This window comes from Pollachius pollachius (assembly GCF_949987615.1).
Source record: "Pollachius pollachius genome assembly, chromosome: 17".
In the NCBI taxonomy this organism is placed as follows: domain Eukaryota; kingdom Metazoa; phylum Chordata; class Actinopteri; order Gadiformes; family Gadidae; genus Pollachius; species Pollachius pollachius.
Window position 1 is genome coordinate 1,169,067 of NC_136950.1, and position 19,707 is coordinate 1,188,773.

At 48.7% G+C, this 19,707-nt stretch overlaps 1 protein-coding gene across 1 annotated transcript; it reads left to right on the top strand.

The window, feature by feature from the left end:
* Positions 1–7,413: 7,413 nt before the first annotated feature.
* LOC307088921 (glycine--tRNA ligase-like) lies at positions 7,414–15,909 on the top strand. The gene is made up of 17 exons (XM_079754984.1): positions 7,414–7,767; positions 8,344–8,445; positions 8,535–8,637; positions 9,039–9,180; positions 10,094–10,182; positions 10,474–10,550; positions 10,661–10,806; positions 10,906–11,055; positions 11,346–11,508; positions 11,699–11,863; positions 12,182–12,288; positions 12,501–12,647; positions 13,185–13,270; positions 13,368–13,477; positions 13,782–13,875; positions 13,956–14,146; positions 15,468–15,909. The coding sequence occupies exons 1-17, from the start codon at positions 7,426–7,428 to the stop codon at positions 15,591–15,593; spliced, it is 2,340 nt and encodes a 779-aa protein (XP_079611110.1). The 5' UTR covers positions 7,414–7,425; the 3' UTR covers positions 15,594–15,909.
* The last annotated feature ends 3,798 nt before the right edge of the window (positions 15,910–19,707 follow it).

Sequence of the window (19,707 nt, forward strand, 5' to 3'; positions counted from 1 at the left end):
GTCTTCGAAACACCAAGATGACCTGCAGTGGAGTGGTCATGATAGTAGCTGAGCAAGGTGCCACGGACTGATGTTGGGACATAGAGTTTCAGTTCTTTCAAGGGGTGCAAACCACATCTTTTTTTTGGGTCTTTGTAGTAAAGCAGGCTGTCATAAACAGCATACTGTGGGGGGTTGTCCGAATCCGTGTCAACTTGTGTGTCTGTTTCAAAATTTCTGAGAAGCTGGCCTGTGACTGAGTCATCCAGCTATAGTTGTCTCACATGTGAACGATCTGCCAGCAGCACAGGGGGCAGAGAGCGGAGATCCAAACTGCAAATGACAGCATGCTCTGGTAAGAGATCTGTGGGGGTGTCGCAGGATAGAGGTAGTGGATTGCGAGATAGTGCATCCGGCACAGTGTTGTGGGCACCAGGCTTATGCTTTATGTTGAAATCAAAATCCTGTAATCTCAGAGACCAACAGGCTAGTCTGCCGCAGGGGTTTGGGCGGGACATTAGCCACCTGAGGCTGCTGTGGTCTGTGAGAAGATTGTCACGTGGAGGCCCTCAACATAAGGCCTAAAATGTTCCAGAGCCCATATCACGGCTAAACACTCTTTTTCGGGGGTAGAATAAGGCTTCTCCGCTTTGTGTAGGGAGCGGCTTGCGTACGCCACAACCACCTCTCGACCCTCCTTATCTTTCTGCATCAAGGCCTCTCCAAGGCGAAGATCGCAAGCATCAGCGTGAATGAAAAAGGGGCTTGCAAAGTCAGGAAATCGTAAGACAGGTGCTGATGTGACATATTCCTCCACGATTTACATGGCACACTATACGATAACAGAGCCAGGAAATCGGGCCTTGTCTAGTCGGAAGACTGGCCACACTACAAGATTTGAGGGTGCGATGCTCTCTACTTTGTATCATTCACGTTTGCAAGATATTTAGAAAATCTAAGGTTTAGAACTGACATAAATGATTTTTACATTTTTGTCATAACGGTTCCCGTATTGTTTATATCTGCTCAATGCAACTCCTCAGAGCAGTTGCGTTGCGCGTGACATGAGCGATACAAAGTACCCGCAGCAACAATGTAGCCTAGCAACAGAGTGTCAACAATGGATCCCGAGTACCTAGCACTAGGCATTATGCTGGCGGTTTGAGGTTTATGATTATGTTATGATTGCTATTAGCACGTCAACAGCTGTTGGCTCCAAACTTACCAGGTAGGTCAACAGCATCGGCTATTTCTCGCCAGGCTGTATCCCTCCACCCTATCGTGGAACTCCTTTGTGGACACGTCGAAAATACAGGGACGTTGCTGCCACATTTCAACCAACGTTGTCTCCATTATGTTGTTCCATTTTCTCTCGTTTTCTTTATTAGCTATTGATCATATTCATTTTTGTAGTAGTTACTGTGTACTCAACATAGTGCAGTGAAGTCAGTTGGTAAACACTGCGCGTGAGCTCCAGCTGTTCGTGGGGTTCCCTCACGCAACTGGGGGCGGGGTTCCCTCATGTCAACAATTGATACGTCATGCTATTCCCCAAAAAATTCTGACATGCCAAACTTTTCGTCTTGGGGTTTTCGAACGTCACAGACGAAAACATCGCAGATCGCAAGCATGTCACATTACAAGACCTCGTCTCGTCGCCGACCTTTCAAAATCGTGTGCGGCCGGTCTCCTCCCAAGATGTGGGAGATCGTTCCCGTCTGGTGATCCGGCTCAGCGTCTGCTTACACCGTCCGAGTGCGTGTGAGTGATGGGCGAGCTTCCATTAAAGGCCCATTCACAACCTATGGTAAATACAGAGAGGAACCGTTTCGTCCTGTTCCAGAGGTCGTTTCGTCCGTCAGGGGGTCTGTCGCCTTTGAGCTTACGAATCCGGAGTGCTCCGGGAGAAACGGAGTAATACCAACGGAAATCGAGGCGGCAGTATAGAGTCAGAAGTCCAACCATTTGCGAAAATGGATAGAGTAGTATAGTATCTGATATTTATATATATTGTTGTAGCAGGATCAGTGAGCGCGTGGAAACCAAGTTCGTCGTCCCTCACTGGGAGCACATTTATTTAAATGAAAAGCAAAACAACAAAGTCCGGGAGAGTCCTCGCGTTCAGCGCTCCGCGATCTGCGATCTCTGCTGGGGATCACGTTGGATGTCTCCCTCTCTCTCTCTGCTCCCGTTTCCTCACTACAAAACAAAGCAGGCACATAAATACAAACTCCCTGATTGGCCTGATTGCGAGCAGGTGGCCACAATCAGGTCCAATCCCCCCAGCCGATCCGGTGCGCACCCAACCTGCCCATAGTCCCCCTGCAGGCCAGACGCCGCACGTCCCCCCACAATTGTATTTAATGTTATACTTATATTATACTATATACCTCACCTTTTTATTTTATTGTTCACCTGCTTTGGCAATGAGTTGTAACTGGTCATTTAAAAATGGCGCAACATTTTGAGGAGAGAATCTGCGGGTTGGTGAGGGGTGTCACATGCCACCGCCGCATAGGCCTACAGATGCCATGTTTGCAATTGTCGATGCGGGTAATTTGCGACACGACAGTCACTGCCCTCTAGAGGATGTATTGCGTAACATCCATAACAACTCTGAAACCGGACGGAGGTATGAAGGGTAGTCCCGGAGACAACGTTTGGTACGGATGGAATCGGCCTTTAGTCCTTCTGTCGTCCCGGACGATGCGGGTCCTGGAGTTTCCCCAGTTACGCCGTGCTTCCACCTCCCTTCCTCCCTGAGAAAGCATAAGACAGCCTTTTATTGGTACCTGGCACTTCTCTTCCTCCGCCGAAGGTTTTCTCCATTGTGCTGATTAGGGTTGCGTAATGGACGTTCTCTGGTGCCGGCTGGTGGATATCGGTGGTAAACGCCGTCCACCACTTCTTCTCTGGGCCGCCTGGGGCATGGTGCTGGGACCGGGTTGCCACACTCCTCCACCGCTGGTTAAAACCTTGGGTTGCCTCCGACCGACCAGAGGAAAGCATCGCACGGGACAGAGCGCCAGCGTTGGCGTGTTCCCTGCCCGGCCGTCGGTCCACCTGGAACCTATAATCTTGAAGGGACCGGAGCCACCTCGTCACCCGTGCGTTCGTGTCCCTCCCAATTGCCATCCACTTGAGCGGGGCATGGTCGGTGACGAGTGTGAGCTCCCGCCCCAGGAGGTAGTACCTCAGCTTGTCCAGGGCCCATTTGATGGCCAGGGCCTCCTTCTCCACGGTGGAGTCATTCTTCTCATTGGAGAAGAGTTTCCTACTGATGTAGGTCACGGGGTGTTCCTCTCCCGCCCAGACCTGGGATAGTACCGCTCCCAGTCCCACTTCGGACGCATCTGTTTGAATCATCAGGGGAAGAGAGAAATCAGGGGTTATCAAGATGGGTTCCGAGCAGAGGGCTCGCCGAAGGAGACCGAATGCCATCTCTGCTGCCTCTGACCAGGTTACACGGCCTGGCAGGGCCTTCTGGGTCAGATCAGGTAAGGGGCTGGCCAGGGGGTGGAGTGTCGAAACCGGGGATAAACCTCTGGTTGTATCCTACCAGACCAAGGAATGATTTCACCTGTTTTTTGGAAGTTGGGCGGGGCCGGTCCCGGATGGCCGCAACCTTGGACTTCTGGGGTCGGACGTTCCCACGTTACCAAGTCGGACGTTCCCACGTCCGACTTGGTAACCCAGCTAGGACGTCTCCTCCAGACCCAGGCGGCACTTGGCGGGGTTGGCCGTGAGGCAGGCCTTCCTCATCTCCCCCAGGACCCTATGCAGCTGTCAAAGGTGGATATCCCAGCTGGCGCTGTGGATATAATGTCGTCGATGTACGCTGCTGCGTATGCCTGGAGTGGCCGCAGGAGTTGGTCCATCATCCGCTGAAATGTGGCAGGTGCGCCATGGACGCCGAATGGGAGGACAGTGTACTGATATAGACCCCCCGGGGTCGCAAATGCCGTCTTCTCCCGAGCAGCTTTGGTGAGCGGAACCTGCCAGTACCCCTTGGTGAGGTCCAGGGTGGTGAGGTAGCGGGCTGGTCCGAGCCACTCGATCAGTTCATTGACCCTGGGCATGGGGTAGGCCTCGAAGTCTGAGACCTCGTTCAGTCTCTGGAAGTCATTGCAGAACCTGAAGGTCCCGTCGGGTTTGGGGACCAGGACGACAGGGCTAGACCAGGCGCTGCGCGACTCCTCAATGACGTGGATCTGGAGCATTCTGGTGGCCTCCCGGATAGCGTTCCTACGGGCTTCTGGGAACCAATAGGGTGGGCCACGCACCGCTTTAATGTCATGTTGGGCGACCGTGGTCCTCCCGGGTAACTCTGATAAGACATCCTGGTGTTGTAGGACGACTTCCTCGAGGTCCTGCTTCTGAGCGGGGCTAAGGTCATCTCCCACAGCGACCTCCCGTCGGGAAGAAATCCGGGAACTCAGTGAGATGGGAGCTCTCGGATCCTCCAGGCCCCGTAGAGTCTGCTCGTTGGGGTCCTTCGGTCGAGTGGGCTGGAGTGCCCGCTGGGGTGGGGCCATCCCCCTTGGACCCGTCGCCCTCTCCGGACGACTCTGCTGGGGCTGAGTGGGTCACCCGAGCACCATCAGCGGGTCGGCCTGGTCGACCGTGCCACCGTGGCGGGACCCCAAGTGGTCGGGGACCCGGTTCGGGGTTCCACAGCCGGTTGAATATTGGGCAGTCCCTGCAAATGAGTAGGGGAATGGGGAGGTGGCGCACGATCCCGGCCCGTACCGTAAACACCCCTCGGGGGGTCCGTACGACCACGTGGCATGTTTCGTACGTGCGGGTGTCCCCATGCACACAGGCGACATCCATGGGCTCCCCCTGCCTTCCATCAGCTAGGTCGGGGTGTAGGAGGGTCACGAAGCTGCCTGTATCCAGGAGGGCTTGAGTGTCCTTATCTCCTAACTGCACTGGGAGATTTGGGGCCCCGGGCTTCTGATGAGCCAAACATGTTGTTAGGAGACACGGTCCTGTACGTTTGTTGTCGGCGAAGGCTGATGGCATGGAAACATCCCGGCTACCGGGACACTGGCGGGCTAGATAACCTGTCCACAGCTAAAACACCGTCTATCCTCTCGGGGTTCCAGAGAGAGGGTCGGCAGCCTCGGTGGGGGTGGACGTTTTGGATAAGCCTGCCATGGTGGGGAATCTGAGTCTGTATGGCACCTCTGGCGTCAAACCGCTAGTCATTGAAGCGCTGGGCCCAGGCAGCGAGGCTATGGCCATAGTAGGCCAGTATCGCCTGTTTTAATGCCAGGTACTGTCATGTTCATGAAGAAAGTAGTTCAATCCGGGTCGCTTTTAACTCACTTTATTTGTTAAAGTATTTCGGTATGGTAACTATGAAGCAAAAGGAGGGAATTGTATTTAACACGCGTGGAGGAGAGATACCGCACAGCTATCTTACAGCCCCGGCAGGCTTTCCCCGGGGCTCTCAAAGGGTCTGCCATATGTCTCTGACCTCATCTGACTCCCGCTCCCCGTTTGTATCAAGTAGGCGTGGCCTATATGAAGTAGGCGTGGCCTATGTGACGTATTGGCTCCGGCTTCCTCACCTGTCTAAAGGTGCTGTCATCTGTGGCTGTAGTAGTTATTGCAGCTTATATGTTGGTCCTGCTCCCCTGGTGGCTTTGTATAGTAATTACAGCTTCCTTGTGGCTATGTGGGGGCAGCTTATGTGCTTAAAATACGTAACAGTACTGACTGGCCCGGTCCGGCGTTAGATCCTGGCTCGCCTGCTGGGCGAGGTAAGGTGGGCGGGGTGAGGAAGGGAGACAGTATGTGGGCCCACTGGTCCTCCGGCCAGCTCTCCCGATAGGCCGTCCTCTCAAAAACCTCCAGGTACGCCTCCACGTCGTCAGCCGGACGGAGTTTAGTGAGGCGGCTAGTGGGCGTGGATGCCGGGGGATAGCGAGCTGCTTGCTGAGCGGGACGTAGTACCGCCTACCGGAGAAGGACGAGGCTCTCAGTGGTGTCTCTCTGGGCAGTGGCTGCCAGAGCTTGGTCCAGCTCCTGACGCTGGGCGGCGGCTGCAGCTGCAGCTCCATCCAGGTTCCGTATTGACGTGTGGGTGTGTATTCCAAAATAGTCCGTAGCGTGGTCAATCTGCCTGCATTCTCCACCATATGTGGCGACCCGGCCCCGGGAATGTCTATGTCTCTCTGAATCACCACTTGTCAGGGATCGTTTGAGGGCAAAAGAGGCCTTTATTCAATGATGACCTGAAATGTGTGGGACTGCACCCAACACGAGGATAAATTAAAATAATAATTGTGGCTCCGTGAGCCACGGGAGAGTCTCAACAACTGAAAAAAAAAGGACAAGATGATAATAATGATCATACAATAACATAAACAGAGGTTGATGTGTCTCGAATACATTGATAAATGATGATGAATCACTGAGATATGACATCCCAGTGGGCTATATATTACCTATCAAACGCTTAGATTTTATGAAAATGTGTATTCTGGCCATCAGGCCGATAATGCTACAGGTCCATTGTCCACAGTGTGTAGTTTAGGGTCAGGCTCTCGGCGATGGTAATGAAGCCGATCGATGGTGACACCACCACAACACACGGCTCTGTGTTCCGGAGCACCTCACCATCTCCTCTCACCACTTGACGAGCCGTCTCACGTTACTGCTGGCATGACTGGCCCCGCTGGGAACCTGACCGTGTGTGTGTGTGTGTGTGTGTGTGTGTGTGTGTGTGTGTGTGTGTGTGTGTGTGTGTGTGTGTGTGTGTGTGTGTGTGATGTGTCTTATCAATTCGTTTTGCTGTAAAATGACTACAAATACACCTAAAAATAGAGAAATGTTTAAGACTTTATCTCTTGTTTCCAACATGTAGCATTTAGATATTGAGTACATACAAATTGATAAATTGGGTTTATCAAAATACCTGACCATAATTGTAGGTTTCTTGCAATTTCCGGGTTGTATCCTCATGGCTGAATGCACTTATTGTAAATCTATTTTGATAGAAGCGTCAGCTAAATAAATATAACTTAATCTTACGTCCTAAAAAGAGAGTTATTGATAAAAGAAGGTTACTGATCATACATATCCACATGTGTTCATGTTATTGTGAAGCTGCTTGGTAAAGAGGAGCTCTGCTGCCCCCTGGTGGAACATAAGAAACATTGGTGATTCACAAATACGGTTCAGATTATTGTGCAGAATTGCAAGGCTATTTCATATGCCATGTATTGTACATGATTATGATCAATATGAATTAAGGTGAGTTGATTATATTTTATTATATTGAGTCAATCATTTTGGATGAGTCGAATCTGTGTATTCAGGTGACCCCATGGCATTGAGCGATCAGCGCTCTGTCGAAAGTGCCTGCCGGCACTGCGCAGGTCATTTACTTGTATCCAGAAATTTCATCATTCTTTAGCCCTCCTATTACCGTGGTCCATGCTTCGTAGCGCAACATCAGCCCTGCTGCGGACCAGCACTGAGCTCTCCACCGTCTTTCTGGTGCCGAAGGTCCGCCTCCTGATCCCCACCAGGCCGCTCTCCCAGCCGGTCCGCCTCCTGACCCTCACCAGGCCGCTGTCCCTCCCGGTCCGCCTCCTGACCCACTCCAGGCCGCTCTCCGTGCCGGTCCGCCAGACTCCCTCCAGGCCGCTCTCCGTGCCGGTCCGCTCCTCTCAGACCCAGAAGAAGCCCCGCAGTCTGCGGCTCTCCGGAGGACTCAACATGGACAGCGCGAAGGAGGAGATTCTGGCCCCGCTGAGGCTGGCAGTAAAGGAGCAGGTATCAATAGCATTGAGAATAGATATCTACTTATGGAACATCTTGAGATCTGATTTAGTTAAATAATCCGTCGTCTTTGTTCAATAAAGGTATGCTACATAATAATAATAATTATAATAATAAAAAACTTTATTCATATAGCACTTTACAAAACACAGTTACAAAGTGCTGAATATGTAATGTATGTTTACATGCTAAAGGTATAGCTATGTTCATATGCTAAGGGTGTATGTTATGGTATACGTACATGTTAAAGGTATATGTTAAAGGTATAGCTGTCAGGCTAAGCTGCTCAATGGACATGAATGAGCTGCACGGCTAACGTTAGCCTTGGCTTCATGCAGCAGCCTCAGTCTGCCACGTTTCAGCACACTGCTCATCTCCACATGTGTATAGGAAGGTTGGGGTTAGGCTACTCTAGCTTATGCAGTGCTACCAATGGTAAACAAACCGCTCTAAATGTTCCAATGGCTCAAAATAACATTTTCTTTGACAAATAGCTCAACCGAAAGACCACTGCTGGACTGTTTCCTCCTGGGTTCTGACTCAATGTTTCCGCTGGCCTGTCTGTCGTAGGGGGAACTTGTGCGCCAGATGAAGCAGGACGGCCTGCCCGACGTAGATGTCACCAAAGCTGTAGCCGAGCTGAAAGCAAGGAAGAGAACTCTTGAAGCCAAGGTCAGCTTTTATCAATTTCTCCTTTAACAGAAGAATGGCCCATCGTGGTAACCTACGGTCTAATTCTGTTTATTATTTTCTCTTTTCAGGAACTGTCCCTGGAGCCCAAAGATGACATAGTGGACCGAACAAAGATGGAAGATACCTTGAAGAGGCGGTTCTTCTACGACCAGGCCTTTGCCATCTATGGAGGTGAGGGCCTCTGGCTGACCAGTCGTAGGGCAGTTATTTTTTGAAGATGACGAGACAGGAGAATGGAGTTGATGCAGTGTTCAACTCCCGGGTACTGGGTACGATCCCCAGTGGGATCCCCATTGTCAACAGTCTAATCTGAAGCATTTAGTAAGTGTCCATCCCCTACGGGCACCTTAAAGGGCCCCTGTTGTACCAACTGGTGACGTGGTGATACACCTGTACCTGAAGGCACTGTTCAGATACAGCGGCCCTCCACCGCCTGTACCTGAAGGCACTGTTCAGATACAGGGGCCCTCCACCGCCTGTACCTGAAGGCACTGTTCAGATACAGGGCCCTCTGATAAAAGCGTGTGCCAGGTGAATAGTTGTGTTCCTTAAACGGGTGTGATGCCCTCCAGGCGTGAGCGGCCTGTACGACTTCGGCCCTGTGGGGTGTGCCCTGAAGAACAACATCCTGCAGGTGTGGAGACAGCACTTCATCCAGGAGGAGCAGATCCTGGAGATCGACTGCACCATGCTGACCCCCGAACCCGTGCTGAAGTAGGTGCCCTTTCAACACTCCTCTGGGGCTCAGACGTCACACCAGGTAGAGAATTGGACTGGCTCAGAGTGTAATCCTCACACCTGACCATTTTTTATTTGTATAGCCCTTAATCAAAGGTACAGTCTCAAAGGGCTTAACATGGCCATATATTTTTGACAACCGCCTCACCTAGCCCCCAAGAGGGCAAGAAGGAAGAAGGAACGCAGAGTTGGGGATCCCTCCTTCCAGGGATGGTCAGGAGGGCAATGGGGGCCATAATTGACATACCTGTCAATAATATCAACCACTATAATAATAGATTTGATCTTTACATTTATAAGCCTGAGGAGGGGGATGTCTTGATCGGTGTCTGTCTGGTATCCATTTATTCTTATTGACTTTAGTACCTTTCATCCCTTGTAAAGGTGCAAAGTTACCTGCAAGGTCAGTCTGTTCCTCTTTGGGACATTCAGAAGACTTTGAGTCTGTAAAATGTATTCAAGCATTTCAAAAGGTACCTTTTATCCCATTGCCAATCGTGAAGTCTTTTTGGTCAACATCATCATTGTTTAAGTTATTTTATAAGACTTAATAATGCTGAGAAGTATAAAGGATCTTCAAGCCTTGACTTTTCTTCATGTTAATTAGCCTCAGGCTTATATTTGTTGACCATACGTTGGCCCTGATGAAGACTACAGACCAACGGTGCCCTGTGGTTCCTAGAGACAGCTGGAGGTGTTGTTCTGTAGGTCTGGATTGACGGGCACATATTAAATCTGCGATTCAATGCATGGGAGCTGCTGCTCCAAGCTGTCTTCCATAGCCCGGTTGCAGATACATTGATGATCTATCCATTGATGATGTACATTGTAATGGTTGCCCCCTAGAGCCATTGTCAGCCGTTAACTAAATATGTCTTTATTCTCTCAGAACATCTGGGCATGTGGACAAATTTGCAGACTACATGGTGAAGGATTTGAAGAATGGCGAGTGCTTCAGGGCGGACCATCTTCTCAAAGGTATGGCTCACACAACATATTGTCCATTAAGTTGGGTTTATGCATGGCTGCATTGCGTATGAATAACTTTTGCGTTGCCATTTATGGCAATGTGTGTAAGCATTCTTTGAGCACATGGTAATCCATTCTCAACATTCTGCCACTTATGCTCATTGGTTTACTAAAGAGTGTGAAGATAAGGCGTAGAGATGGTGGATCATCTTCCCCTCTTGGTCCCATTTTTCTGCACCAAATCGAGCTGCTCATTCCTTAACGCCCCCGTCCACCATAAGCCCTGTCCTTGTTCCCCAGCCCACCTGCAGAAGCTGCAGGCTGATAAGAAGTGTGCTGCTGAGAGGAAGGCAGAGATGGAGGAGGTGGTCACCCAGGTCAGTCCCACACTCCTTCTGACTGGACCAGAGTACCAGACTACTACTGCTTGTGTTTACTTGGTCCTAGCCTTGTGATTGAGCAAATGTTTTCTCTAATTCCCTTTCAGATGGACAACTTCACTCAGGAAGAGCTGACAGCACTTTTTGTTAAATACAGTGTCAAGTCGCCAACCACAGGCAACGACCTTACCGCCCCCATTTCCTTCAACCTGATGTTCCAGACCTCCATCGGCCCTGGGGGGAACATGCAAGGGTATGGGCCAATGACCCATGTTCTCATCACAGCACATGTCGCAAAGTGTCATCCATCACGGAAGTAACACTAATTAATTTGAATTCCAACTGTCTTTAGCTATCTGCGGCCTGAAACGGCTCAGGGAATCTTCCTGAACTTCAAGCGCCTGCTGGAGTTCAACCAGGGAAAGCTGCCCTTCGCTGCGGCCCAGATCGGCAACTCATTCAGGAACGAGATCTCCCCTCGCTCCGGGCTCATCCGTGTGAGGTGGGTCCTCCCTGCTAGGCTCTACTAGAGCTTCTACTGACATCATGAGAGTACGGAGGACGTACAGTTCCATGGTCCCCATCTAGTGGACGACCATAGATGGCACAGGTCTAGTGGCTATGATTGGTTGTAGGTTTGTTCCATTGCATTCCATCTTTTGGTGTCTGCCGTTCTGAACATCTTTGGAAATGTAATGATCAACAGAGAGGTTGAGTCTTGTAGGGCAATGCCATGCTAACAGATTAAAGTATTGAACTTGACCAGCTCCAAACGACACCTCTCTCCCCCAGAGAGTTCACCATGGCCGAGATAGAGCACTTTGTGGACCCCACGGAGAAGGTCCACCCCAAATTCTCCAACGTGGCCGACTTGAACATCACGCTGTACTCCTCCAAGGCCCAGACCAGTGGGCAGTCCGCCCACATCATGAGGCTGGGAGACGCGGTGGAGCAGGTAGCTCTCAGGCTGTTCAATTACTTCAATCCATAACTTCTTCTGTTGTTGGGAGATGATTAGGTTCACCATACTTTAGTAAAGCACTTTAGTAAAGCTAAGGTTGACGAAGTGCAGAGAAAAGGGAGCATCAATAAAAGCTAGGTATATCAGAAGTGCTTGAGTCTGAAACCGTCTCTTCTCTTTCCAGGGAGTGATTAATAACTCCGTCCTGGGATACTTCATTGGAAGAATCTACCTCTACCTGACCCGAGTGGGCGTGGCCAAAGACAAGCTGCGTTTCCGCCAGCACATGGACAATGAGATGGCCCACTACGCCTGTGACTGCTGGGATGCAGAGACCAAGACCTCCTACGTACGTTTGACACCTGGCTCTCCCTCCTTCTCACTCCCGTTCAGTCGTTCAGCAGGAAAACAGAGCACATAATCAATATTAGAGGGTATACAAACTGCATTGGTTGATGTTTATCATTGTTCACCTCCTTGTAGCCCTAAATGAAGTAGTGATGTTGAAGTACAGTAATGCAGGGAGCTGCCGTTCACACACCCTGACACCATGAGCCACTCTTCTGCCATGTTGGCTTGTTAACAACCAATCAAAGATCAGCACCTCTGGAGCAGGTGTTGGGTCCAGTCTTCAGAGGAAGTGAGCTTGGCTTCTCCCTGTTTGCAGGGTTGGATCGAGATCGTGGGGTGTGCCGACCGCTCGTGCTTCGACCTGAAGTGCCATGCCCAAGCGACTAAGGTGCCGCTGGTGGCAGAGAAGCCCCTCAAAGAGCCCATATCCTCCCTGCTCTTTCGCTTTAACACACGCTCACGTCATTGTGTCCACCTTTTACCGTTTAGTAATGTGGCAAATGCTTCTACCTAAACAGACTTCTAGCCGTTGTATTACATACATTAACCCTAACCCCTGGACTAACCGGCCCCCTGGTTCATAACACTAAGCCCCATGCTGTTGAGTGTCAGTCACGCACCTTGACTTCCTCGCACAAAGTTGTTAATGTGGTCCAGTTTGAGCCAAACAAAGGAGCCATCGGCAAGGCCTACAAGAAAGACGCCAAGCTGGCCATGGAGTACCTGTCCACGTGTGAGGAACACGTCATCTCGGAGCAGGAGAAGCTGCTTACTGAGACGGGGTGGGTGCTCATTGTTCTAGTGGTCGGACCTAGATGAGGTTCCACAGACAAACCAAAATATAGATATATATTTATACATCTGTGGTTAGTATGCATAGGAGCTGCCACTCCAAGCTGACCTCCAGAGCCTGGTTACAGGTGTTTGATGATGTACATGTCAGTAGACGCCCCATAGGGGTTAGCCATTGTAATATCAACCTCATAATTACAGTTACAAATACATTGTCCTTCTGAACAATGAAATGATTATAGGACAGCCAGCCTCTGTGTTATTGAGTTAGGTATAAAGGTATAAACTACACAAACGTATTAATATCTTCTTAAATAACATCTATCAAAGCTGTAGTATGGATGGATGACTGTGTGAATATGGAAGGACCCCACCCCCCCTTTATATATAAAGTATTCACAGAAGGGAGAGATCTGTAAGTAAGCATGTATAGGCCCCGGTATACAAGTGAATGGTGATGGTATTAATGGATGATTGTATTTGATATGGACGTTGGTGATTAATATGTGGATGTGTTTGGTTTGCAGTGAGTTCACCATCGAGACGGAAGGCAAGTCGTTCCGGCTGACCAAGGACATGGTCAGCGTCAAGAGGTTCCAAAAGACTCTGTACGGTGAGGAGCAGGAGCCCAGCGCGGGCCATAGTAGCCGTAGCAGCTGTACTGACCATAGTAACTAGTAACTGTAGTAACAGGGTATTTATGTTGGCAGTGGAGGAGGTTGTCCCCAATGTCATCGAGCCATCCTTCGGCATCGGGAGGATCATGTACTCCATCCTTGAGCACACCTTCCATGTCCGGGAGGGGGACGACCAGAGGACGGTGAGACACTGCCTTCTGGGGGATTGTAGGGTTTACTCCTGGAGCCAAAACCAACGGGTCTCCATTCGTCCACACCACCAGACGGCATAAACGCATCATTCATTTCAAATCTTTCCATGTTCTTAGAGGTCTGTTGTGTCCCTCAGTATTGAGGTTTGCTCAGTCTCTGGGTCTGAGGTACTTCATGTTGCGTTCCTCAGTATTGAGGTCTGCTCAGTCTCTGAGTCTGAGGTACTTCATAGGGTTCTCCTGTTCTTCTGGGATGTGAGACCTGCAGCTCAGACCCTGATCTCTTCCTCTGCAGTTCTTCAGCTTCCCTGCAACGGTGGCTCCCTACAAATGTTCCGTCCTTCCCCTGAGCCAGAACCAGGAGTTTGTTCCTTTCGTCAAAGAGCTGTGTGAGTATCCTCCTGATGTCCCTCAGCGTCTTGTTCAGCTCTGACATGTTGTCTCTAACCCCCTTCCTCCTTGTCCTCAGCGGAGGCCATGACCAAACTGGGCGTGTCCCACAAGGTGGACGACTCCTCCGGGTCCATCGGCCGGCGCTACGCCCGGACCGACGAGATCGGCGTGGCCTTCGGCATCACCGTGGACTTTGACACCGTGAACAAGACGCCGCACACCGCCACGCTGAGGGACCGCGACTCTATGACCCAGATCAGGGCCCAGGTACCGCCTCTTGTGTCTCAGTTGATTCAGTGGAGGATGTCCTCACTGATGGAGAAGCTTTGAACCCCATAGAGATGTTAGAGAAAGGTCCTAACCCTGCCAGTAACAGCTGTTATGGGACGGGTTTAGACATACCTCTAACGCCTGTATTTAATCTAGTGCTGACAAGCGATTAAAATATTTAATCGCGATTAATCGCATCAATGTCATAGTTAATTTGCGATAAATGGCACATTTTTTTCCATTCTAAATATCCCTTGATTTCGTGCTGCTAGCCTTTTAGTGAGATCAGAGAGTGTTGAGAAGGACAGTAATAAAATATATTTGGTAAGATGGATATAAGAAGAGACCCGCAGTGAAGTAAACCCGTTCCACTTGACATCGGGTAGGTGCATGACAGTGGTAGGCCTACCGTAAAACTTCAATAGCCCAGGCTTTTATTTGTTTGAACCACTGAACTATCCAATAAAACTCTTGCTCAGCAAAGATGGGAAATACTATAACATTTATTATTTAAACCAGTATGAATATTCCTACCGTACGTAGGCCTATACACATTACCAGGCTATCGAATAACACACACACACACACACACACACACAGTGGCGGAGTGGTAATCGGGAGAGTCGGGAGAATTCCCGGTGGGCCGTTAACGTTTCGGGGCTGCCGGGCTGATTATTGCGGGATAACAATATTGCGTTTATAAAAGTTCCTTTCAGCGCCGTCCGGCAGCCTGAGCTGTGCGCCCGCAACCTCTCACTCACTCTACAGCCGCAACACTCACACTGTCAACGTCGCAACCAAGTCGATTTTGTCTAGAGGGGAGTAACTGAGAGGCCCCTCCTGAAGTGGTACAGCCCAGGTCGACCTTGAACTGCGATTGGTCAGAAAGACGTAACAGCTAATGACAACATCGAACTCTCGTGCAGGCGCGAACAGAGTTACACACAAACACACACACACTTTTAAGGAGTTTTTCACCCGCTCTGTATCGTGGCTCTTGATAAAAGAAATGAACGCCGTTAAAATCGGTTTGCATTATTGCGTTGATAACGCGTTAAACTGACAGCACTAATTTAAACTGCTTGCATTACCACCCTAAAGAGTTTCTAAATCTGCACTACGTTACTTTCTACTCCATTAACAAATAATATCCATACTAGAAGGTTTCTCAGAGGTCTCAAGATGTTATAGCTATGACCGTACGACTCAAGGTGCTAACAGTTGCTAACAGAAGACTTGGAAGTAGAGTGTAAATGATGTATGTGGTGTTATCATGAGATGAAGTTTCTCTAACCACCCTCTTCTCCTCTACCCCCAGGTCAGCGAGCTGCCGGGCATAATCCGGGACCTGGCCAACGGTAGCATGAGCTGGGCCGAGCTCCAGAGCAAGTACCCCGTCTTCGAAGGACAGGAGACCAGCAAGAAGGACACTGCTGAAGAGTAGCCCCCCACTCCTCCATCCATCCGCCACTAAACCCTAGAACCACCATCTCCAGACTCATCCCATAGGCTCCACCCCCACATCATGTTGTCCAATAAGGGGTGCGGGGGGCTCCCCACCTGCTGGGGACACTCATCACTACGTCCGAGCACTGTCATGGAGGGGGCATGACAGCTGGGGGGCCTCATGAGGCGCTCCCCGCAGCATGTTTTACAAAGGGATATACACTCTTCAGGCTGAGCCGTGTGTTGGGAGGTCTGCTGTTCCACGGTTCAATGTAACGGCAGGTTGACTTCCCCTGCTGGGGGATCTCGGTCAATAAAGCAGAACTAAATGGAGGTGTGTGTGTGGTTTGGCTCTCTGTTTGATCGGGTTTCCGCATGGTCCTAGTGCTGGCCTTTTAGAGCGGCTCGAGGAGGTACGTGAAGCAAAGGACAACTATAGAGATGGCAGCCATTTAGTTTGCAACAATATATAATTTAGAATATGAATATAACAGCATCTGCTGTAGTGAAAAGCACAGGAATACTTGAGTGTTAAAATACCTCAGCCAATAAGGGAAAAGGGGTCTTTGCCACCAGCCACCCCTCAGTCACCTTTGGTTTTAGGACCAGATGATAATACATTTGTTCAATTTCATGAAAATGTGAGCTAAATAACCTTGCTTTAGAAAGATTGCACATAAGTGGCAGGTACTTAACACATCTGGAAGTGACAGAGCTGGAAGAAGTTGATACCAGGGAGACTTAACTTTACATCAACTAGGCTACTTTAATATACTTTTATACCATAAATAAACGGAAGTACTCAACAGACGAGACTGAGGACGTTTCAAAAGTTAAGAAGCATCTTCTTTTAGAAGATATATGTTCGTTGTGTAAAGACGGGTGGCTATTGTTGTGCTTTCAGTTTCAATTTGACTTATTTTACACACAAACACACTGACACACATACCAAACAGACAAGGGACCCTATCTTGCACCAAGTTTTACGGTGTACAATTGACTTTCTACACCGACGCATGTATCGTTGCTAGTTTGCAACTGGCGCAAAGCTGATTTTCCCTTGCAGCAAACTCGCGCCCTGAGAGGCGTGTCGGCGAAAGCAGAGGCGTGTTCCGGCGCAAATGATACATGGTGCTATCTTACAGATCGATTAAGCAGTTGCGCAACTGACCGAATAATACCTGGTCTAAGTGCACTAGCGGATAGCGCAGTTGGTGTTGCTATTTTGACGTAGGCTACCATGGCAGGTCGGAACTGCAACATAAGCTTACACACACCAGTATAGGTTAATACACACAACCCAGTCTCACGGAAATACGTGACACTGTCACGTCATTTAATCTATTCATTCGTGATCTGGGAAACGTAATTTCAATTTTTTTCGTGCCAAAAGCACAAATTTCTAACAATATGACAGCTTTTAGCCACCCGTTTCCAGAGATGTGGACTCGAGTCACGTGACTTGGACTCGAGTCATGATTTTGATGACTTCAGACTCGACTTGACAAAATTACGCATGACTTGGGACTCGACTTAGACTTTGCCTCTTTGACTTGTAATGACTCGACATGTCTCGAGTCAAAAACATTTATTGTTTTAAATATCTAACCTATTTCCCGCCTAGAGGGCTAGACACCCAAGACGCATTCACTTCCGTGAAGATGAAGAAAAAAAAACAGCGAGCGAAGACAAATCTACACTTCAATAATATCAAAACGAAATTTCGATTTCGTTTATACTTTATTCAGAATAACAGTTCTAGTTTCATATCGGCTGCGTTTTGAGTTGGTCCCATTGAAGCCGTCAGGCCAGCCTCTGACACTTAAGACATCGTAACTAAATTAGTAATTGTTCAACCGTTTACCTTCGTTCAAAAAATATAACAAATCTACGCACTCGTATCTTCAATAATATCTAAGCTGAATTTCGATACCATTTATGCTTTCTTCAGAATCACAGTTTAAGTTTCATATCGGCTTCGTTTCAGTTGGTCTCATTGATTTACGTTGACGCTGGAGGTGAGGACGTGCAGCAGTGTTGCCAGATTGGGCGTTTTTTACCGCCCTATTGGGCTACTTTTAACAACATACGATTTCGGCGCATATAACACATTTGAAGACAGAAACAATGAACATATTATAACTGTATTGATAAGAAATGACTACATTAGAGTGATATGATGAAATTATGATCATACTCTAAAAATTACAATATTAAGTTAAAATACATGGTGACTTGTTCAAGGCTTGAAAAAGTTTGTGACTTGGACTTGGACTCGACTTGCCTTTCCCTGTCTTGACTTGGGACTTGACTCAGACTTGACTGCTAAGACTTGGGACTTGCCAAACAGTGACTTTGTCCTATCTCTGCCCGTTTCTACTTTCACCTTTGATTCTGAGAAATTGTGACAATTCACGGATATATTTAATGCAGGTGCGCTGCTCTGTAGGCAAACCGCGACGGAAAAAAAGGTAGCTGCTTCATCTCTTCTTTTTAGAATGAGTTTGTAATTTGTGCTTTTGGCACGAAAAAAAATTAATTACGTGTCCCAGATCACGAATGAATAGATTAAATGACGAGACTGGGTTGATACACAGCACAAACATGCAAACGATCTGCCTAATTTAAATATTATGATGATGTGGATTGTGGAAACATTTTTTTTCCATAGGGGCTGCATGAATGAACACTGTAGGCTAAGACTGTAGGCCAAGCGTTAAAATAACAATAATAAACTTGAGCAAAGTAGGCTATATCCAAGCCTTCCAAAACAAAATCTCGTTTTAGGGTAAATGATAACGTTGGTTCAATTATTTGCGAAAGAACAGCTGATACAGCGGTAATTGTACTTTTAAATCAATGCATCTGCAAACACCGTACAGCAAACGCATATTTTCTTGACACAGACATCGTGCACAAGCCCATAACTTTTAGGATTGATGAGTATTTGATCCTGAGAAAACATTGTTTTGCCAATCTGTTTAAACACACGCAAACTAAAGACGTAACGCATTATACACTCCATCCATGGCAATGTATATTAACGGGGGGACACAAGCATATTATGAACACAAGTCGATAACAATAATGTATACAATACTGGTAAGAAGCGATTTTTGTTTTTGTATTGCCGCATATCATTAAATAGACCCACATTTGCGGCCACAGGACCGCATATCATAGGCTATGTGTGTTAAGTTTTCTTTGCCGAAATTGACATGACGACTCAGTATTTCTGAAGTTGTAGAAGAAAACCCTATTCCATTTGTGGATTATTAGGCCATATTATTTGGCCATAGACTGAGCCATTTGAAGTTTTAAATTCATGTGGTCATGCATCATCGGAGACCAAAATGTGCATCATCGGTGCCAAAATATCAACTCGTGAGGGTCAAATGCGCTTATGGCTCTTTAAGGGGTGGGTGGGATGGGAGATGGCACTCTCATGGGTTTATTGCATGTTACACCTAAAACACACCTACTTGTAGACCTATTCAAAAATATCAAATTGACAATGTACATGTGATTTGAAATGAGATCAGAATGTAATTCAAATAAGTTTTAAGTATTAAATAGCCCACTAGTAATGGGAGAGCGCTAGGAAGGCCAGAGCTCCTGGATCCCGGCTCGCTTCATCGTGGACGCCCGTCTCATCTCTTACTTCCACCGGTCCCAGGAATTCTAACCCTCCTCCGGGCCCCCTCCACCCTCCCTGTTCGATCTAGGACGTCTGGAGCCGTCCCTTGCCGGGGGGGCGGGGTACTGTCATGGTCCGCCCCTGGTTTTCCCATTCACCTGCCTGCCACCCTGATCTCCCCTAATTAACCCAACAACCTTCACCTGTGATCCCTCTATATAAATCCTCTCTCTCCACTCAGTCTCTGCCAGATCGTCTCTCGTACTCACACAGCTTTCCCGCAACTCCTGAACTGTTCTACAACGCTGATCCTGCCTGTTTCTGACCTCTCGCCTGTCTGACCACCCGCCTGTTGTCGAGTCCCTGCCGGCCTGTCTGCTTCCCTGTTTCCTGTCCCTCGCCTGCCTGCCCTCCCGTTGCGACCCCTCGCCTGCTGACCCACTGACGATTCCCTGCACACCTGTCGGTGACTTTA